We start from the raw sequence: 23,673 nt of genomic DNA, 5'->3' as shown, positions 1-23,673 counted from the left end.
TATGTTTGTTGATAAAGTATTTGATGCTGTGGTCAGTGTGGTGGTAGCTTTAAAGCAATATTTTCCATAAGGAAAGGGTAATTATTCAAATTTATACAGTCAGACCTGTATTCAGCAGCCAACTGAAGGAGTGACACAATCTAGCTGCTTAAGGGAGGTGGCTAATTAAGACAAGTAAGAATAAGAACAAAAAAGTCAATTAGGGAAGTTAAGACTGAGTAAGGGAAGTGACTGCTTAGTACAGGTGGTTGCTAAGGCAGGTGCAACTGTACTTGTAATACAGGGTGGTCTGTGATGTCTGATAATGCAGCTTGCTTATACAATCCCATCTGTAACAATGCATTCACACATAGTTATTTTATTATCCCCCGACGAAAGTCGGAGGGATATAGTTTTGGCGTTGTCCGTCCGTCCGTCCTTCCGTCTTTCCGTCCGTCTGTCCGGAGCCATATCTAGGAAATGGTTGGGAATATTTATTTAAAACTTCATATACATGTTCACCACTATGAGTTCTTGCGGCCCGTCAAGTTTCAGTCAGATTGCCCAAGTAACACCAGAGTTATGGCCCTTAGAACTTTCTAGTGTTAACTATATAGGGTGCTATAAATATGGCAATTTCTGCATCATAACTTTTGATATATTTGACCTAGAACTATGAAACTTAAACAGAATTTAGATCACCATAATGTGGTTGTGTACACACAATTTCATTCGGATTTATTTGTAAATTAAGAGTTATTGCCCTTTAATTGTATAAAAATCCACATATTTGTACATAACAAACTTACCATTTGGTAGAATTTCATTAAATTTCTTTCATTCTTTTCTACGAACATTTATTGTAAACATGTGAAGTTGTGTACCCACACCTGGTCACCCCCTTACCTTGATCACACACCTCCCCCCTATCCCCCCCCCCCCCCCCCCCCCCCCCCAAAAAAAAAAATTAAAAAGTAAAAAAAAATCATTCCTTATTTTAGATTTTTTTCAAACAAACTTACCATTTGGCAGAATTTCATTAAATTTCTTTCATTCTTTTCTGTGAACATTTATTATAAACATGTGAAGTTGCGAACCCACTTGCCTTGGTCACACCCCCCCCCCCTCCCAACCCACCTCCCCCCCTCTCCCCCCCCCCCCCCCCCCCAAAAAAAAAAATAATTTTTTTTTTCATTTCTTATTTTAGATTTTTTTCAAACCTTCCAAGTTGAACCATTCCCCCACCTCACTTCTCCACCCAGTCATGCCCACAACTGATCATGCATCCTCTGCCGCCCTCCCCCCCCCCCCCCCCCCCAACCCAACTTCACCTTTTTTTTTTTTTTTTTTCATTTTTGATTTTCAATCAATATTTATAATCAACATGTGAAATTTTGTTCCCCCGTTCCTCTGCACCCCCACCCCCTAAAATAATAAATATATCTATATATATACATATATATATTTCCATTCCTTTTTTTTTTTTTTTTTTTTTTTTTTTAAATGTTCAAACCTTCAGCATTACATGTTATGTTATGACTGCACAAACCTTGCCCTCAGCCATGTTCAAGATATCTTACCTGTGTTCTCTCAAGGACATCTGCTCTTTTAAGTTCAAATGTACATGTTAAACAGCAACACCTGGTGCCAAACCACTCAAAGACAACATTTCGTTCCAGTTAAATTTCAAGCTCACATTTCAATTAACTGCATTTAATTTTAAAAGCTAAGCTTATTACAGTAAGCATATCCCATTCAAAATAAATTCTTTAGTCAGGATCAAAGTATCATACATTTATTATGTACTCTTTAATTAAACATTTGTTTTCTGTTAAATTGATTTTGACTAATGAAATTATTTGCTTCTTATTAACATCCTTAACTTTTTGCCGGATATATCTTTTTGCCATTCCTCACCACAAACCCTTTCGGCGGGGGATACCAATTCATCGAATTTGCTTGTTTTATTTGGTATATTTCATTGTATGAATATTGAAGATATTCAATATTTAAAGATTCTTGCTGCAGTTTGGGGAAAAATTTCCCAATGATAGAATTTGTTCAAACTTTGTATATGAACACATGTTAGAAACAGAAAAATGCAAAAACAATCATAGGTCATAGTGCTTGTTTAGGAGTTATCTACCTTTAAAACTGGATTTTTCTTCAAATTTGCATATTCAAGGGCAGATAACTCCTGAACAAGCATGGTGACTTGGAATCTCACAAACCTCTTTCTGTAGGGATATTTGAAAATCAGAGTTTACAGATGTACCTCTGCAACAACAACCGATTGTTCCACAGGTAGTAATCAGAGAACAAAAGCTGTCCGAGGACAAAGAAACACTTGACCATTCAAAAGCTGTTTCACTAGAGGTATAATAAAAACATATACATAAACAAGTACAAAAAGAGCAACATTTCAGAGTTGTAGAACTTGTCCTTTTTCTTGATGCTTAATAGATAACAGATTTCAGCAAAGAAATTGCTAAGTTGGAATAGAGGGCATAATTTTGTTGAAAAAAACAAAACAGTATACAAGATGCAGTTGGAAATGCAGTAGTGGAGGTAGTAGGTACTACAGTACAGGAGGCTGAATATGCCATTATAACAGAAGCATGCGGTTATGCTGCACTTGATACAGCTGTTAGAGTAGGGTCAGAAGCATGCTCACTTGAGTTGTTTTGGGATATAATTATTAATTTGGTTCTATTTTGATTGTTTCCTTAACTCTAGAGCTGAGACTGCGGATGGAGGGGGGAACAGCCTGGCTTATTTTTTTTTACAGCTGCTGCTATGGTGTTGCTCCTTAGCCAGACACCTTTAAAGATTCTATCAAATGTTCTTTTTGTAGCATATTGACCAACATTGGCAGTCTGTCAGTCCCAAATAGATTGGTGTCGGGATTGTTTAAAAAAAGGAGCAAAAAGGTTTTGCATTTGTTCAGAAATAGAATCAGATTGATCAGAACTTTTCATCTTAATCCAACCACCTCGCCCTCTCTGTTACATGACGTCAGAGCGTCAGTACCTGTTTTTCAGTAGTGAAATATAATTTTGTATTTATATGCCAAAATCATGTTTGGATACTATTTTGTATTAAATGAAATGGCCTGATAATTAACCTTTGAAAATTTGTGGCAAAAATCAGCAAACTTGTAATTTTACTTACCTGAACTCACTGCCATAAGTAAGATGTACTGGGTAATAATATTATGTTTCATGGATGGATATCAATGCTGCTAATTAAAAATGACTTTCAGACAAAAGGGGTAGGATATGATGAGAAAGTGATGCCATTATTTAATTGAAATCAGCTCATAGGTACGTTACAGATAGATACATGACCGATTTTTTATTGATCAAGCCTTTGGTTGACGTTTTCATGTGCCTTAATGATGTTGAATGTGTGATTATTTTTCTGTCACACTGTGAGAGGGATTGGCTACATGGTTGTTTTGAAATCCAAATTAATGACTATTTTACTTAAAACTGGGAGATTAAACTGTAACATGGTAAGTGTATTTTTTCTACAGCTTCATATGCAATAATGAAAAATAAATATTCTATTTACCCTATAATATAATGTTATGCATATATGTCAATATTAAAACTAGATTGCCATGATTTGGAGTTATATTAAAGGCTCATAATGCCATTGTTTAAAATTCCGTTATGAACATTAATTTCTTGTTAAATCCTACTTCTGATGATTACTTTCTTTAACATTTGTCAAAAATATGAATATTGCTGATTATACTAGAATGTTTTACTGAATTTATTGTTTTTATTACCTCCCTTTATGTCTCTAACTATAACAGTTCATGTGCAATATTAACATTACCATGTTATGACCTTTGATTACAGACAGTGATCTGAAGACATATTAACATTTTTGTTTAGCTAAAATTATGTCAGCATTTAGACATGACACGTCTACAGGTAGACTATTATCATTGAATATATTGCAACTTCCATTTGTAACAACAAAGACGGCATGCATACTGATCAACTTAAACATTATTTGATGTAGATTCTACATACAGAAACTGAAAACATTTCTTCGAAAATGCACATTAGTTTGATTTTGCAATTTGTTGATACATAATAATTGTGTGAATGTAAATCACAAACTATTTAAATAAGACAAATACATTTTATGCTTAGTCTAAATGTTAAACATGCAGTTATTAAACAGAAGCTTTAGCTTTTAAAACAGAAATTAAGTAAGTCGTATCTATTTAAAATAAAATACAAATTCAGGTTGACTTAATTTCAACCTAAATACCGACTTTATCTACAAAAGCTAAGAAATTCTAATATTTATTCAGTGTAATATTTAAGCATTAAACCTCAAAATAGTGTTCTTAAAAGTTACATGTTTTAGTTTTCTTACATATTAATTTGCATGTTTAGAGGTGAATCAATGTTTTACACTTTGAAACGTTCTTATAAATAATACAGAAGTTCGACATAATAATAAAGGTTGTAATTGAAATTACTTCAGGTACTTTGATAGTGTCATGGCAACCAAAATTATTTACTTCCGTTTGCTTTTGTCGGAATACTTGCATCTTATCGCTGAAATGTAAATCTGTTAATTTCCCTAACAACTCTTTAGTGATTTTGAATAACCGATATGGGATCATGATTATATTGACTAAAAAGTAAATTTTTGATGTATCTTCAGTTCGCAAAGATTTCCAACAGAATATTATAGCTAATCACGCAAGTTGGTACAGGTGTGCGAGGTGCAACAAATGAAGAACTTCTTCCGGTCTAGTAAAAACAATTAAATTTCAATTATTTCTTTTTATTTCGTTGGTAATGAAAAGTTATGCAAGTCAGTCGTACTAGAACTTAGCAACTGAATATTTACGCCCTGCTGAATGTACAGCGAAGAGGAATTGAGGACGCAAGACACCACAACGTGCTTTCAAAATAAATAAATTCTAAGGTAACAAAAGGTAAACAACAGCTAAACCATTTTATAAGTGTAACAAAATTGCATTCATTTTGTCGAGATTAATACCATTTCATCATGTAGATTTACTCATCTAGTCAATGTCTGTTAGCTTATCAATTGACCAGCCATATTGTTTAGGAAGTGGCTATTCGTATGGTCCGGTCCAAATATATACATGTATATAGCCTCAGGCTATTCGTATGGCTCTCCCGTAGGAATAGTGAAATAGTATATAGTCTCAGGCTATTCGTATGGCTCTCCCGTAGGAATAGTGAAATAGCCTGCAGGTGGCTATTTGTACAGCAGTTTTGTATTAATACATTGTACTGAAGTCATTCAACCGATTTCTTAACTTTTCAGTCTCAAGTATTTCAGAAGTATTTATAACTCTTTAATCCCGGAAATATCTTGAAAATTTATTTATAAATAGCTCTCTACTCAAGTAGTAAAACAAATTCAACAATTTACGAGCACAATCCATTTTAAAATAACTAAAGTCCCGAGAAAAGCACAAAACCGATAAAATAGTTCTGATTATGGCGTACAAAGTGCTAATTACTTAGCTATCATAATTTCTCAAATTTGTGATGGTATTTTTCTCAGGATTGAATATTTATAAATGATTCTGTTTTCTGTCATTTACAATGTATCTAAAATGATGAAAAACACTGTTAAAATATCATATTCAACAAGCCTCCAATCTGAGTGAGAGCTTTTTAATATAAATAAAATATATTTACAAAAAACACAATAATATTAATGTTAATATAACGGCAACTTTCATCTAAGAAACAAAAAAATGCAATAAAAATCATAGGTCACCGGATTCGAAAAAGAGTTATCTGCCCTTGAAAACGTCATTTTTGGGGGAAATGCCGTTTTCAAGGGCAGATAACTCTTTTTTGATACCTGTGACCTATGATTTTTATTGCATTTTTTTGTTTCTTAGATGATTGTCCTTCAATATCCAAAGTTTGAAGAAATTCTGTTATTGGGAAAAGTTTCGCACCAAATTCTAGCATACGTCCTTAAAGCTTCCAATTTCGGCGTACAAATTGCAATTATTATTTATTGAATTTGCAAAGGGATTAAAGAGTTTTAAATACTTCTGAAATACTTGCGACTGTAAAGTAAGGAAATTGGTTGAAAAATATATCAATTGAATGACTTCAGTACAATGTAATACAAAGCTGCCGTACGAATAGCCACCTGCGGGCTATAATATTTCACTATTTGTACTGGGGAGCCGAATTTATTAAATAGCCTGAGAACCTATTCGGGCGGGGCCGTACGAATCGCCACTTTCTATTTCTATTGTTTATTACGAACTATGTCTAGCCATTCAGCTATCAATTTGTTTATGAATTTTTAGTATTTCTCAATGAAAATATTTATATTATATACTATACATAATAACATGGCAAGTTGCTAAGCTACACCTTATCATCAGATGGAAGTGTCAATTTAGGGTAAAAGGTAAATTTTACTTACGGTTACTTTGTGAAACGATGAACATAATTAAGCTTTGTAGAGCTTTTGAGCGACTGTATTTTAGAACAGTTAATACCAATCATACCTTACCTCCAGCAATTTGCTGGTACCCATTTACAGCTGGGTCGACTGAGGAAGTCGTAATAAAGTGTCTAGCCCAAGGACACACCGCGATGGGAGTAGCATTGAGTTGAACCCAGGCCTTTCAACTCAGTAGGAAAGTGTCTTTGCCCTCTCAACCAAATTGTCTACTAAGATGACGGCACAGATGAAGTGTTAGTTGTAAGAGGATAAGTTACACAGGAAGTAAAAAGTAATGTTAGACATTCGCGTATGATTCTTAATTTTTGACATGCTTAATTTATATAACATGAACGTGATCATAAAATAAGATTTTCTTTTCTTTTTTTAGCTCACCTGAGCACGAAGTGCTCAAAGGTGAGCTTTAGTGATCACCCTGTGTCCGGCGTCCGTCGTCGTCCGTCGTCCGTCCGTCCGTCCGTCCGTCGTCAACAATTTGACTGTTAACACTCTAGAGGTCACATTTTTGACCCAATCTTAATGAAACTTGGTCAGAATGTTACCCTCAATAAAATCTTGGACGAGTTCGATATTGGGTCATCTGGGATCAAAAACTAGGTCATCAGGTCAAATCAAAGGAAAAGCTTGTTAACACTCTAGAGGTCACATTTTTGGCCCAATCTTAATGAAACTTGGTCAGAATGTTACCCTCAATAAAATCTTGGACGAGTTCGATATTGGATCATCTGGGATCAAAAACTAGGTCATCAGGTCAGATCAAAGGAAAAGCTTGTTAACACTCTAGAGGTCACATTTTTGGCCCAATCTTAATGAAACTTGGTCAGAATGTTACCCTCAATAAAATTTTGGACGAGTTCGATATTGGGTCATCTGGGGTCAAAAACTAGGTCATAAGGTCAAATCAACGGAAAAGCTTGTTAACACTCTAGAGGTCACAATTTTGGCCCAATCTTAATGAAACTTGGTCAGGATGTTACCCTCAATAAAATTTTGGACGAGTTGGATATTGGGTCATCTGGGGTCAAAAACTAGGTCACCAGGTCAAATCAAAGGAAAAGCTTGTTAACACTCTAGAGGTCACATTTTTGGCCCAGTCTTAATGAAACTTGGTCAGAATGTTACCCTTAATAAAATCTTGGACGAGTTCGATATTTGGTTATCTGGGTTCATAAACTAGGTCACCAGGTCAAATCAAAGGAAAAGCTTGTTAACACTGTAGAAGCCGCATTTATGACTGTATCTTCATGAAACTTGGTCAGATTGTTAATATTGATGATCATAAAGTCCAGTTTGAATCTGGGTCATGTAGGATAAAAAACTAGGTCACCAAGCCAAATCAAATGAAAAGCTAGTTTACACTGTAGAGGTCACATTTATGACCATATCTTAATGAAACTTGGTCAAAATGTTAATCTTGATGATCTATAGCTCAATTTCAAATCTGGGTTAGGTGGGGTCAAAAACTAGGTCACTAGGTCATATCAAAGGAAAAGCTTGTTAACACTCTAGAGGCCACATTTATGACTATATCTTCATGAAACTTAGTCAGAATGTTAAACTTGATGATCTTTAGGACAAATTTGAATCTGCGTCATGTCGGATCAAAAACTAGGTCACCAGGTCAAATCAAAGGAAAAGCTAATTAACACTGTAGAGGCCACATTTATGACCATATCTTAATGAAACTTGGTCAGAATGTTAATCTTGATGATCTTTAGGTCAAGTTTAAATCTGGGTCAGATGGAGTCAAAAACTAGGTCACTAGGTCATATCAAAGGAAAAGCTTGTTAACACTCTAGAGGCCACATTTATGACTGTATCTTCATGAAACTTAGTCAGAATGTTAAACTTGATGGTCTTTAGGTCAAGTTCGAATCTGGGTCATGTCGGGTCAAAAACTAGGTCACGGGGGTCAAATAAAAGGAATAGCTAGTTAACACTTTAGAGGCCACATTTATGACCATATCTTAATGAAACTTGGTCAGAATGTTAATCTTGATGATCTATAGGTCAAGTTTAAATCTGGGTCAGGTGTGTTAAAAAACTAGGTCACTAGGTCAAATCAAAGGAAAAGCTTGTTAACACTCTAGAGGCCACATTTATGACTGTATCTTCTTGAAACTTAATCAGAATGTTAATCTTGGTGATCTTTAGGTCAAGTTTAAATCTGGGTCATGTGGGGGCAAAAACTAGGTCACCTGATCAAATCAAAGGAAAAGCTAGTTAACACTTTAGAGGCTACATTTATGACCATATCTTAATGAAACTTGGTCAGAATGTTGATCTTGATGATCTTTAGGTCAATAGGTCAGGTGAGCGATACAGGGCCTTCATGGCCCTCTTGTTTTGTTATTTAAGATATCTCTGTCTTCAGTAGATATGTCCTAAAAACAACCTTAATTCCCAAGCATAATGATGTTTGTAACCTGGGCTACAGGTTACAGTTTTTCTCACTATTGAGGACATTTTTTTTACTGTACAGTATATAATCACAAAACGTTTTGGATACGAGGTTACAAGGGTTACACCAGGCAACAGGAGGTTACAGAACGTCACAATAATTATGATCTTCAACAAAACATATGGATCATTCAAAAATTGTTTATGTACTGTACTATGTGTCCTATGAAAATTTCACTTTGCAGAAAAGTTTTAAACTTTGGTAACTTGTTTCTTCGTTTTATTCATTTAATTCTCCATATAAAATTAAATATGTCACACTTCTGTTTTTACTGATTGACTGTTTCAAGATCGATTTTTTTCCCAACGCCATAAAAACATTTAGGGTTGCAGCAATTTTTTAGGGTAGTTTGATAGTAAAACCCAGGCAGCAAAAGCACAAGACACTTTCTCGCATATATAGTTTCATTTAACAAAAAGTAGACAGATGTCAAAGGGTGAGAAAAATGTGCAGCTAGTCCCAGGGCCTCAGTATACCATTTCAGTGCTCTACCCACTTATCTACCATGACACTTACCAGTTTTGTCCCTAATTTAATAATGAAGTTCTTTCGGCACGTTAAAATGCTATTTGATTGTAGGTTTTTGTTTTTAATATTTACAGAGAAGTGAAAATGGGAAGACATCCAGGATGCTTTTTCATGTTCGTGCTCATTGTGATTACAATGCCAGGTGTCGAATCACTTCGAACAGTACTGAACGGCGAACCGGCAAAATATGTTGATCTTATGGAATCATATGATGGAGAACTTATATACTCTTCTGATAACAATGCCTTTCTGAATACATCGGTAAGACTTTATTTGAAACTTACTTTCCAAAACAATAATTAAGCTGAAAAGTCTGTAGTCAGAAAAGAACTGTTGGACCCGAATGTCTTATACCTTTTAATTTCTTGCAGTTTTGAACGTGTGAACATTGGAATTTAGTTTTGAACTTGTGAACTTTGATAAGGCAAGGTTCGTATAATGTTGCATAGCAGCTTAAAAGCACAGAACGAAACCCATTAGCCATTAAATTGGCAAGTATATCAAGATACAAAGGTGGTGTAAGAGGTCATCTCTAACTTTTGAAGTTTTCTTTGTGTATGATGTAATCATTTACTATATTATACATGTAGATATATATAGATGCCTTAGTTTATGGTTTTAATTCATGAATTTTAGGTGTTGTTTATTGTTGACAACTCTTCAACCATACACCTTGGATCAGATAATTACAGTCTGGTCAGTGACCCAGTTTACGCTGGACAGGAGATTGTTGCAAACGATGCGTTGAACTCACCAGGCAATACTTCAATAGGAAGTGCACCATTACCTTTGATTGCTATGACAATAAGCGTAAGTTAAAATGAAATTTGATGGTTTTGGATTGAGTGCTTTTTTTTTTCAGCAGGATTTCAGTTATGTAACAGCGTGCGTTACCATACCATTGTTCCTGGATTCTGTACCAGTACCAGCCTGTTCTCTACAAGTAACTTCCAGTTTATCCACATAAATCAAAGGTGGAGAATGTGTTATTTTAGACACATCTTTTTAGCTCATCTGATTTTTTGAAAAAAAATGATGAGTTATTGTCATCACTTGAGCGGTTGTCGGCGTCGGCGTTGGCGTTGCCTGGTTAAGTTTTATGTTTAGGTCAGCTTTTCTCCTAAACTATCAAAGCTATTGCTTTGAAACTTGGAATACTTGTTCACCATCATAAGCTGACCCTGTATAGCAAGAAACATAACTCCATCTTGCTTTTTGCAAGATTTATGGCCCCTTTTGTACTTAGAAAATATCAGATTTCTTGGTTAAGTTTTATGTTTAGGTCAACTTTTCTCCCAAACTATCAAAGCTATTGCTTTGAAACTTGGAATACTTGTTCACCATCATAAGCAGACCCTGTACACCAAGAAACATAACTCCATCTTGCTTTTTGCAAGATTTATTGCCCCTTTTGGACTTAGAAAATCAGTTTTCTTGGTTAAGTTTTATGTTTAGGTCAGCTTTTATCCTAAACTATCAAAGCTATTGCTTTAAAACTTGCAACACTTGTTCACCATCATAAGTTGACCCTGTACAGCAAGAAACATAACTCCATCCTGCTTTTTGCTAGATTATGGCCCCTTTTGGACTTAGAAAATATCAGATTTCTTGGTTAAGTTTTATGTTTAGGTCAACTTTTTCTCTTAAACTATCAAAGCTATTGCTTTGAAACTTGCAACACTTGTTCACCATCATAAGCTGACCCTGTACAGCAAGCAGCGTAACTCCATCCTGCTTTTTGCAATAATTATTGCCCCTTTTGGACTTAGAAAATCATTTTCTTGGTTGAGTATTATGTTTAAGTCAACTTTTCTCATAAACTATCAAAGCTATTGCTTTAAAACTTGCAACAGTTTTTCACCATCATAAGTGGACACTGTACATCAAGAAACATAACTCTATCCTGCTTTTTGCAAGAATGATGGCCCTTTTTAGACTTAGAAAATCATGTGTAGGACAATATTTCTATTACACAAAAAAAATCAGATGAGCGTCAGCACCCGCAAGGCGGTGCTCTTGTTTTGAATTGTCATGGAGAACACACATTCACCTTGCTGTGGATCAAACTCACAACTATATGCACTCTCCCAATTCAGCTAAACAAGTAGCCATCATGCAGTTAAAAGAGCTGCAACAGTTAGATATATACCACTGTAGCTTAAGTGTATTTTCACTTCTCTTCTATTTTGTAGTTCAACTGTTAAAAATTTACTTGTCATATGATTGTGTTCTTTTATTTGACATACCATTTATAATACAAATTAATGTTTGTATCTGTTTAAAACTTGCAATAGCACTATTAGTAAAATTTTGTGAAAAAAATACATTCATTGCAAAAATTATCCATTTTGCAGTACATACTAGAGTCCAGACATGAATAGAGTTTTAACCTTTACCCTGCTAAATTTCTAAAATGGACTGGTCTATCATTCAATTTGGGCAGTACCACTTATTATTTGAAGGGGTGTTCCCTGAAAATTTACAGACTGAATAGCGAACAGTGCAGACCATGATCAGACTGCACGATTATGCTGGCTGATCTTGGTCTGCACTCACTTGATGCCAGCAGGCTAAAGGTTAAGCTTAAAACTGCAGTCAAAGGATTTGAGCTTCGGTCACCTTACCACTCGGTATGCACTGCTCTAGTTAATGTTCATACTGATGACTTTATACAGATCATTTGGCCAATTTTTATGTCCTGAGGAACTGATTAGAAATGTGCTTGAATGGTCATGTAATTTTTATGAAAGGCATATCAAGTATGTTAGGTTGAATGTTGTCAATCTAAATTCAGTTCTTTTAAAAATAAAGTTCTCGACTAGCATTTCTAAGCTCTGGGGTAGCAAAAGTATTGAAATTGAAAATGGTCTGTTGCATTGGTTGATTGCTTTCTATTTCAGGAACTGACAAGTGAAACTTTCGAAATTTTCATTTATATTAAAAATGATAATAGTAATGGTGCCAGTAATGTAAAAGCTGTGATCAACCTGGAGGAAGGACTCAAGATAGATTATGGAACTACCACATACCTGAGTGTGGGGACAGATTACACTTTGTTAAATGGTAGAAGGGAGTTTTTTTGGAATGCAGGAAACATGAGTGGTATATATACAGAATTTATTTAAATATCCCATTAGTCAGTATAATACTGTTAATATCACAGATATAAAAGATTAGTATTAAATATATTTGATTTGATAAGCCCAAAGGGACGTATTATGTTATGACGCTGGTGTCCATCTGTCCATCCGTTAGCAATTTCGTGTCCGCTCTGTAACTCTTGAGCCCCTTGAAGGATTTCAGAGACTTGACACAAATGTTCACCACATCGAGACGACATGCAGAGCGCATGTTTTGGTTGACTCACTTTAAGGTCAAGGTCACATTTAGGGTCAAAGTTCATATGACTTTGTTTAATGTCTGCTCTGTAACTCTTGAACTGCTTGAAGAATTTTAAAGAAACTTGGCACAAATGTTTTCCACATCGAGACGGCATGGAGCAGCTAGTGTATTCATTTGGAGTTCCTCGGTTATTTAGGTTTTGAAAGAGAAGGTAAACAATCGGGTGAACGCTGATACCTGTAAACCAATTAGATCCAAATTTTAAGTGAAGACTGGTTAAGACTTATTTGTTATTTCATTCTCAACAAAATTTAAGATATAAATAACCCTAAATCTGTAGAAAAAGGAGGTCCATACCCCTAGAAAACCCCTAACAGGCTTGTCTGGAGGTCAGATTCTAGAGGTACAGATCGTACCCCTAGATGCCTCCATATTAATAAGTGTCTTTTCATATTGAATTTATTAAACGAGAGGTAATATTCTTTTTATCACATGTAAGTTTTTCCTGCTGAAACATCAAAATTTCTTTCTTTACTTATTATAGAACAAGTAAACTCTACCAACTCAACTATACTAAACCAGTATTGATGTCAAAGCTTTATTACATTAGTGTATTATATAATGGCTTCATTTTACTACCATGACTTCAAACATATGAAAAACTTTAAGTTTTAAATGATATTTAGGCCTACACGTCCATTTAAGTTGCAAACATTAGTACAATAATATATCCCCTGAAGTCATAGCTCTGGAATTTTGTCAGTTTTGGACCAATTGTTTACTTTTCAGACCAATTTGAGAAATGAAAAAAATTGGTCTGTTAAAAATGCAGAGTGCATGTTTCGGATGGCTTGCTTCAAGGCCAAGGTCACACTTAGGGGTCAAATTTCATATTGTTCAGCATTGCATGCTCTTGTTTTTCTGCGAATCATAGAAATATCTGATATTTTCACTGGTTAGAAATTATAAAAGAGAAAAACATGAAACAAAAAGAACATTTATTTGTTTTACATGTAAAATCAAAATATATTTCACTCATGAATATCGTATCTTACATTTTCACTCTTGGCTCTACCACTTGTGAATATATTGCACATGGTGTCCACTTGTGAAAGATATTTCAGTCTTATACTGAAACAAACAAGTATCCTCTGTGTCATTTCCATTGGTCTAAACATGATCAGATGATTAGTGATTGAAAGTGATATTGATTTGAGTGCAGAGCCAAAGACATATATTTTTTTTGACCTTCAACAATGCAGTCATATGATTGTGAAGTCATAAAATGTGATGTTGTACACAAATTAAGACCATAACACTAGAAACAATTACCAAATGCTACAAACATTTGCAACCTGTTTAACATGTATTCTCCAAGTTGTTGGATATAGTAATAAAGCAATTGCTGCCTTTAAGATTCAGTAAAGATGAATTTTTATTAACTTTGGAAAAGTAATATTAACCACAGGTTACACCTTTTGCAGGGCCTCCTCTGCCATTTGCCAATGTAGCCAAATGCTACAAATTCAAAGAATTGGCAACAGATTTTTGTGGCTACAAGAATATTATTAAATGTGGCCAAATTTCAGCAGTTCAGATTCAGTTTGGCACTTTCTCTCAAAATGTGGCTACAACTTTATAAGGCCCTGGGGAGGTCCTGCCTCTGTCCTTTTTCATATTTCCTACATTGATAAATCTTCATATAGACTTTACTGTAAGACAATGATTTATACGAGTAGTATAAGTCTTAGGTAGGTAGTGGTTGCTAAAGAGAATTATACAGACAGCACAGATCCAGGTCAGCCAGTACATTTTATGCAGTCTGATAAGAACCTTTGTTGTTTTCTATTTTAATTCTTACATTTTGGTAGAGAAACTATGGTAACAGGCTTCTATATTAGACCTTTGCCATATTACAGACAAAAATGTAAAAAAGGTATCAAAAGTATACAAAATTTATAGGGAAGATTATTGCATACTTCATTTACCAAATTTAACCTTTAGCCTGCTTGTGGCAAGTGATTCTCCCTATGCAACCATTGCAGACCAAGATCTGCCTGCACATCCCCTATTCAGTCAGTAAATTTTCAGTGAAGATCCCTTTGAATAATAAGTGGTACTGCCCAAATTGGATGACGGACCAGTCCATTTTAGAAATTTAGCAGTGTAAAGGTTAATACATGTAGTTCATTTACTAAGTTAGGTAAGCAAGAATCATTCTCCGAGGCAATATTATATACAAACTTCTATTTTTATTTCAGTATTGGAACAAAGCAACGATACATTTACAGCAGAACTTGATAAAGAAAATATGAAGACCACGTACAACTTTTTTTCTCTTTCTGTGACGTACACTCAGGCAACAAGTCCAGTAAGTACTGATGTTTCTTTTTAAACCATGATCATAACTGTTTGTGTTGTTAATGACAAACCTGACAAGTTTTACCGTTTGAAATTTAATTGTTGCTGTGTATTCTGTCTATTATGTACATAAACATTTCAGATTTTGATATTGGGACAAAAGTGTTCATTTGTACGCATACGTTAGTAATTGCTGTGTGCTCTTGACATCATTTGTACTTGTACATTAGTATTGCTGTGTGCTCATGACATGTTCATAGTACTCGTCCGTTAGTATTGCTGTGTGCTCATGACATGTTCATAGTACTCGTCCGTTAGTATTGCTGTGTGCTCATGACATGTTCATAGTACTCATCCGTTAGTATTGCTGTGTGCTCATGACATGTTCATAGTACTCGTCCGTTAGTATTGCTGTGTGCTCATGACATGTTCATTTGTACTCATACATTAGTATTGCTTTGTGCGCATGACATGTTCATTTGTACTTGTACGTTTGTATTGCTGTGGCTCATGACATGTTCATGTGTACTCGTATGTTTGTATTGCTTTGTGCTTATGACATGTTCATTTGTACTGGTACGTTAGTATTGCTGTGTGCTTGTGACATGTTCATTTGTACTCGTACATCAGTATTGCTGCATGCTCATGACATGTTCAGTTGTACTCATACATCAGTATTGCTGTGTGCTCATGACATGTTCATTTGTACTCGTACGTTAGTACAAAATGTATTGCTGCGTGTTCATGACATGTTCATTTGTACTTGTACATCAGTATTGCTGCGTGCTCATGACATGTTCATTCGTACTTGTACATTTGTATTGCTGTTTGCTCATGACATGTACAGTTGTACTATTGAATTAGTATGGCTCTCTTCTCATAACATGTCCAGTTGTACTTTTGCATTAGTATTGCTGTGTGCTCATAATATGTTCATTTGTACTATTGGATTACCAGTATTATTGCTTTGTGCTCATAACATAATTAAGTTGCCTATGATAGGTTCAGTTCTCTTCTTTGATCACTCACATTATTTTATTTTTCAGACAAGTCAGGAGTTTGGTCCATTGGTTGCTGAGGTATGCTTAGAGAAAATTGTCATCGAAAAAAAGAGTGTAAGTGCATTTTTATATCCCCTAAGGGCAACATAAGTTATATTTATCAAATAGTTACTAGTTACTAGTCTGGAGCTTATCTTAAAAGAAGTTCAAAAGTTAACTTATGTTGGTGAGAAATAGTAAAGTGCACATGGAGTGATTTATACAGCTACTGGACAAATTTAAGGATGTTCTTATTACTAAATGTGCATAATATGTATGATTGTTTTAAATTCTGGAGACACATCTTTTGCAATTTTTTGGCAAAATATGGTCATCAGGAGTTACGTCTGGTGTACATGTATGTAAAAAATACCATAATTACAGATACTGTATCAGCATAAATTTACTGCTCTATCATTATTCTGCATGTATATAAAACAACAGTTGTTAATTACAGATACCGTATCAATATGGATATACTGTTCTGCCATTGTTGTACATGTATATATAAAAACAACAATTGCTAATTACAGATACTGTATCAACATCGATTTACCATTCTGGCATTGCTGTACATTATATATAAAACAACAACTGCTTATTACAGATACTGTATCAATATGGACTTACCATTCTGGCATTGTTGTACATTATATATAAATCAACAGTTGCTAATTACAGATGCTGTATCAACATGGATTTACCATTCTGGCATTGTTGTACATTATATATAAAACAACAGTTGCTAATTACAGATACTATATCAACTTAGATTTACCATTCTTGCATTGTTGTACATTATATATAAGACAACAGTTGCTAATTACAGATACTGTATCAAGATGGATTTACTGCTCTGGCTTTGTTGTACATGTATATAAGACAACAATTGCTAATTACAGATACTGTATCAACATGGATTTAATGCTCTGGCATTGTTGTACATGTAGATAAGACAACAGTTGTTAATTACAGATACTGTATCAACATGGATTTACTGCTCTGGCATTGTTGTACATGTATATAAGACAACTGTTGTTAATTACAGATACTGTATCAACATGGATTTACTATTTTGGCATTGTTGTACATGTATATGAAACAAAAAATGTATCACAGATTCTATATCAACATGGATTTACTGTTCTCCCATTGTTGCACATGTATATAAGACAAAAGATGTGTATTACAGGTACTGTATCAACATGGATTTACTGCCCTGGCATTCTTCATGGCATTCATTCTAGGGATTCTTCTTGTCTGTCTTGGTTTCTTTATCTACTATATGATACGCAGAAAGAAAACAATTTCACCAACTAAAGTAAATGTAAGTACATGTTGTTCTCTAATTCTTAGTAATATTCTTATGTTGTCCTCATTGGATGTCTGGTACACAGTAGGAATAAATGGCTGTATGGCCGTGTGAAGAATTATGTGCATGTCTAGAAACAAAATAATGGATCATGTTTCCGTTAAAGTAGCATTAAATTACAGTTATGTTTACTAAATATTTCACTGATAATGTTTGACATAGTAAAAACAAGAGACCTCTCCTCAAGTGTTCTTGTGCAAGGTTAGTGAATTTGCATAGAGATAACTACACAAAATACAGCTTCAAGCAAATGCTTGCTGTACAGTGCCTCCCGTATTATAATTAAGATCAGCGGTGTTGTTTTGTTGGCAGGTTTGTTTTAGTCTCATGTGCCCTGCATTCTTTTTAGCTCACATGAGCTATGTGAGTTTTTGTGATCACTCGATGTCCAGCGTCCGTCGTCTGTCTTCTGTTTGTCAACATTTAGCTTGTGTATGCGATAGAGGCTGTATTTTTCAACTGATCTTCGAGAAATTTTGTCAGAATGATCACCTTGATGAATTCTAGGCCGAGTTCGAAAATGGGTCATCTGGAGTCAAAAACTAGGTCACTAGGTCAAATTTAAGAAAAACCTTGTGTATGAGATAGAGGCTGTATTTTTCAATTAATCTTCATGAATTTTGGTCAGAATGATAACCTTGATGAAATCTAGATCAAGTTTGAAAATGGGTCATCTGGGGTCAAAAAGTAGGTCATTAGGTCAAATATCAAAGAAAAATTTTGTGTGTGCGATAGAGGCTGTATTTTTCAATTGATCTTCATGAAATTAAGTCAGAATGATTGCCTTGATGAAATCTAGTTCAAGTTTGAATATGGGTCATCTTGGGTCAAAAATTAGGTCACTAGGTTAAATCAAAGGAAACCCTTGTGTATGCAATAGAGGCTGTATTTTTAGCTCAACTATTCGAAGAATAGTCTAGCTATTCTACTCACCCTGGCGTCGGCGTCACACCTTGGTTAAGTTTTTGCATGCAAGTACATACAGCCATCAGTTAAAGGCATATAGCTTTGAAACTTATTTTTTCTTTTTCTAGGTCAATTACCAACCTCTTTGGGTCAAGTCCCATAACTCTGACATGTATTTTGAGCAAATTATGCCCTTTTTGGACTTAGAAAATTTTGGTTAAAGTTTTACATGCAAGTTACTATCTCCAAAACTAATGCAGATATTGAATTGAAACTTCACATGTGTCTTCGGGGTTATAAAACTAGTTGATAGCAGCAAGTCCCATAACTCTGACTTTCATTTTAACCAAATTATGCCCCCTTTTGGACTTAGAAAATTCTGGTTAAGTTTTGCGTGCAAGTACATACAGCTATTTCTAAAAGGCATATAGATTTGAAACTTATTTTTTCTTTTTCTAGATCAATTACCAACCTCACTGGGTCAAGACCCATAACTCTGACATGTATTTTGAGCAAATTATGCCCCCTTTTAGACTTAGAAAATTTTGGTTAAAGTTTTACATGCAAGTTACTATCTCCAAAACTAAGCAGATATTGATTTGAAACTTCACATGTGTCTTCGGGGTTATAAATCTAGTTGATAGCAGCAAGTCCCATAACTCTGACCTTTATTTTGGCCAAATTATGCCCCCTTTTGGACTTAGAAAATTCTGGTTAAAGTTTTGCGTGCAAGTACATACAGCTATTTCTAAAAGGCATATAGATTTGAAACTTATTTTTTCTTTTTCTAGATCAATTACCAACCTCACTGGGTCAAGTCCCATAACTCTGACATGTTTTTTGAACAAATTATGCCCCCTTTTAGACTTAGAAAATTTTGGTTAAAGTTTTACATGCAAGTTATTATCTCCAAAACTAATGCAGATATTGAACTGAAACTTCACATGTGCCTTCGGGGTTATAAAACTAGTTGATAGCAGCAAGTCCCATAACTGATATGCATTTTGGTCAAATTATTCCCCCTTTTGAACTTAAAACTCTTTTGATATTTAACCTTTTTGGGTAATATTTTCCTGCTTCTGGGACAATATTTCGAATAGTCGAGCTTGGCTGTCTTACGGACAGCTCTTGTTCAATTGATCTTTATGAAATTTGGTCAGAATGATTGCCTTGATAAAATCTAGGTTGAGTTTGATTATTGGTATTTTGGAGTGAAAAAGTAGGTCACTAGGTCAAATAAAAAAAACCTTGTGTATACAGTAGAGGCTATATCTTTCAATTGATCTTCATGAAATTTGGTCAGAATGATTGCCTTGATGAAATCTAGGTCAAGTTTGAATATGGGTCATCTGGGATCAAAAAGTAGGTGACTAGGTTCAATCAAAAGAAAACCTTGTGTATGCGATAGAGGCTTTTTTTTTCAATTGATCTTCCGGAAAGTAATTCAGAATGATTGCCTTGATGAAATCTAGGTAGAATTTGTATATTGGTCATCTATAGTAAAAAAGTAGGTCACTAGGTTAAATCAAAGAAAAACCTTGTGTATGCGATAGAGGCTGTATTTTTCAATTGATCTTCATGAAATTTGGTCAGAATGATAGCGTTGATGAAATTTAGGCCAAGTTCGAATATGGGTCATCTGGGGTCAAAAACTAGGTCACTAGGTTAAATCAAAGAAAAACCTTTTGTATGCAGTAGAGGCTGTATTTTTCAATTGATCTTCATGAAATTTGGTCAGAATGATTGCCTTGATGAAATCTAGGTCAAGTTCGAATATGGGTCATCTGGGGTCAAAAACTAGGTCACTAGGTTAAATCAAAGAAAAACCTTTTGTATGCAGTAGAGGCTGTATTTTTCAATTGATCTTCATGAAATTTGGTCAGAATGATTGCCTTGATGAAATCTAGGTCAAGTTCGAATATGGGTCATCTGAGTTCAAAAACTAGGTCACTAGGTCAAATCAAAGAAATACCTTGTGTAGTGCGATAGAGGCTGTATTTTTCAATTGATCTTCATGAAATTTGGTCCAAATGATAGCCTTGATGAAATCTAGGTCAAGTTCGAATATGGGTCATCTGGGTCAAAAACTAGGTCACTAGGTCAATTCAAAGAAAATACTTGTTTTTGCTCCAATTTTAATGATAATTGGTCAGAATATTTTTTTCCATGAAATCACTAGGTCTAACATGTTTATACTGTTATGGTGTATTATGGTGTGTTTCTCAGGTGAGTGACCTAGGGCCATCTTGGCCCTCTTGTTATATCTTAGCAACCTGCTAGTGTCATGTAATTGTATTATACAATTATTGCCTTTTGGTGAGGTTGATATGTGGATTTATCGACCTGATAAAAACGATATCGGTATCGCTTTTATCAGGTCGATAAATCCACATATCGACCAAAATTAAAAGGCAACAATTGTTTTATTATTAAATCCAGTCTACCCATAAGTATAAACATTAAGTACAAATATCTGCAGCCTTTGGACATATTTCGTGGTAAATTGTGTATGACATCACATTGTTTTGACGTTAAACCGTGATGACGTCACAGCTGGCAGTCAATATGTATTTTTGGCTCCTCCTTTGAGTCAGTACAACTTTTTATCATTGATCATTTGACTACATGTAGACCAATGGAAAGGACTATAAATATAGATTTAATAATAAACATTAATATTGACTTTGATATCTTTGCTTTGAATGCCTAATTTGATAAAAGTACCTATAGGAAGCTTTATCAGTGAAGGTTGACTGTTGCATTCTTAACTTGTAGTATGCATGTAAACCTAGAACAATTGACAATTATTGTTAATGAACAGTGGCTCAGTTTTCAGGGAAAAAACAATATTGCAAATCATTATTATTGTTTACAAAATATTTTCCAAACATTCCTATGACCGCTGCATTGAAATATTTCCCATTGGGGTTGTTAGTTTAAAATACTCGTTTATGAAATAAGGGTTTAGAGACATTAAGTTCTGTGTTTGATGTGAGAAAAAAAGGATATATTCTAGGGATTAGTAAATACTGGCAAACATGTGTTTGATATTGCAGCAAGAGAAGTTGATGATGGAACGAGGCAAGACAATTATGATGGATGAAAATGAGGCAGTAAAGAAAAGTGGACATACTATCAATGATTACAGGTTATTCAAATTAATTGCAAATTATATCATATCATGTCGTTAAATTCTCAGCTACTGAGAAATCAGGCAATTATTTCTCCCACCACACAGTGATGTGGGAGACATACTGATTTACTCCTGTCTGTGTGTGTGTGTGTGTGTGTGTCTGTCTGTCTGTCACAAATCTTGTCTACGCATGAACATTTCTCATCCGATCTTCACCAGACTTGAACCAAATGTGTTTCCTCGGCCAAGTTTGATAACTAACCAAATCGGCCCAGGCACTTCAGAATTATGTCTCTTGAATTACCGAAAATCGCTCTGTACACTCTTGTCTGCATTCTTAAGTTGAACATTTCTCATCCGATCTTCACCAAACTTGAACAAAATGTGTTTGCCAATAAGCCCTTGGCCAGTTTCGATAACTAGCCAAATCGGTCCAGGCACTTCAGAATTATAGCTCTTGAACCACTCTGTACACAGATGCCAGTGATACATGTATTGCTGCATGGTTGACTCAGATACATAACTATTCAGATGATTAGGCAGTTGTGGAAGACCTGCGCTTTTCTCAGAAGCAGCTCTAGTTTTCGTTTGTTTCTTCCCTTTAGAAGAGACTTGACTTTTTGTCACTATGAGAAACAGACTGTCTAGCCTACTGCAATTTTGTAATCCAAGAATGGTATGTGTTCTCCTTGACAATTTTATAAAAAATATTGGGTCTAAAATAAAACTTTCTCACACTCTCATGTGAAGAAGTTGGCAGTTACTTGTTGAGAACAGATTTGTACTGGTACATAATCCAGGAACACTTGTTAGATTATCTGCCTGCTGTTACATAACTGAAATATTGTTGAATAATGGCACTAAACCCAAAACAAACAAAGCATTTTGGAGGGACATTTGTTACAAACCTTTTCCATGTATAGTAGGACAATATAACTAAATGGAATAAATACTGCTGAAACCTAACTCCAGTGCTATTCTAATGTTACAGTGTGATAGGTGAAGGTGACTCTATTGTTGGTGTTTTTGGGATGAAGGACAAGATGCAGATGCACCGTGAATTAGACAGTCTTGATATTGTTAACACTGTCAATGTTGACACTAACCTCGAGAGGGAGAGAAATGATGCTTCCATGGCAACCACGGAACTTCTTCTTACAGGTATTGAAATCATCTTAAAAGCTTTTGATATTGAAGTGAAAGCTGACTGTGATGATAGTAATGATGATGAATGTACAGTCGAAACTCGGTATCTCAAACTCGCTTACCTCGAAATTCCGCTTAAGTCGAAGAAATTTCCAAGTCCCATCAAATTTCCTTCTTTATGTATGTAATTCAACTCCGGTTATGTCAAAATTTTACTTACTGAGACTCCTGATGTGTCGAAACGGATTTTCAGTCCCGTCAATAAAATTCAAGTGTATTGTAAACTCGGTATGTCGAAGTGAGAAAAGTATGCGATAAAATTTCACACATGTCATTGTGAATGCGTTTGGTTTTTAACACATGTACATGTTTATTGCCTAACCAGAAAGCCGTGATGCCGACATATCAAAGGTGCCGCGAATATCAAAGTGAGATGATGTCATACTTGTTTGCACGTGCCATAATGATAATTGTTTGATGTAAACATTAGATTTCTTTAATCAGTGGTCATTTGTTTTTGAAAGTTATGAAAATTGCTTTTAATTTAAACTAATGAATTAATTAGTTTGAACAGTTGGGATCTTTACTAAAGATTAATAAGAGGTAATCGTGATGAAACTGTATAAAAAAAAACTTCTTTGGAAAAAGCATCATTTGTTCAAAATGTCAAATCAAAATGCTATCAATCCTCTGGGAGAGCAACGTGGTACATTAAGGAAACTTGACTCAAAAACATTTGAGGTTAGTATCATTTTTTATTCTTTGAAAGACTGAGAACTTTGATAAACACAAACTGTAAGGAATCGTGTACGCGTAAAGTACTGACAGTGTATACACGGCTACAACTTTTTTCATCATTTCGTCTTTACAAATCAATCCCTCCTCATAAGTCGAATTTCGGTTATCT

The 23,673-nt window shown here is 34.8% G+C and overlaps 1 protein-coding gene across 4 annotated transcripts in view; it reads left to right on the top strand.

Moving 5' to 3' along the window:
* Window positions 1–4,523: 4,523 nt before the first annotated feature.
* The window catches only part of LOC123546080 (trichohyalin-like), a 57,198-nt gene continuing 38,048 nt past the window's right edge, over window positions 4,524–23,673 (top strand). For 2 of the 4 annotated variants that reach the window (XM_053551110.1, XM_053551109.1), the window contains exons 1-9: window positions 4,525–4,945; window positions 9,541–9,727; window positions 10,103–10,276; window positions 12,367–12,568; window positions 15,070–15,179; window positions 16,216–16,284; window positions 17,402–17,536; window positions 21,544–21,635; window positions 22,612–22,781. In XM_053551110.1, the coding sequence (XP_053407085.1) occupies window positions 9,551–9,727; window positions 10,103–10,276; window positions 12,367–12,568; window positions 15,070–15,179; window positions 16,216–16,284; window positions 17,402–17,536; window positions 21,544–21,635; window positions 22,612–22,781 (1,129 nt within the window). In that variant the 5' untranslated portion in view covers window positions 4,525–4,945; window positions 9,541–9,550. Of the gene's footprint in view, window positions 4,946–9,540; window positions 9,728–10,102; window positions 10,277–12,366; window positions 12,569–15,069; window positions 15,180–16,215; window positions 16,285–17,401; window positions 17,537–21,543; window positions 21,636–22,611; window positions 22,782–23,673 lie in introns of all 4 variants that reach the window. The other 2 variants (XM_053551108.1, XM_053551107.1) reach the window with 2 other exon arrangements.

This window comes from Mercenaria mercenaria, chromosome 9, assembly GCF_021730395.1.
Source record: "Mercenaria mercenaria strain notata chromosome 9, MADL_Memer_1, whole genome shotgun sequence".
NCBI classification, from domain to species: domain Eukaryota; kingdom Metazoa; phylum Mollusca; class Bivalvia; order Venerida; family Veneridae; genus Mercenaria; species Mercenaria mercenaria.
The sequence above is the reverse complement of the archived record's forward strand: the minus strand, read 5'-3'. Positions and strand labels throughout refer to the sequence as shown.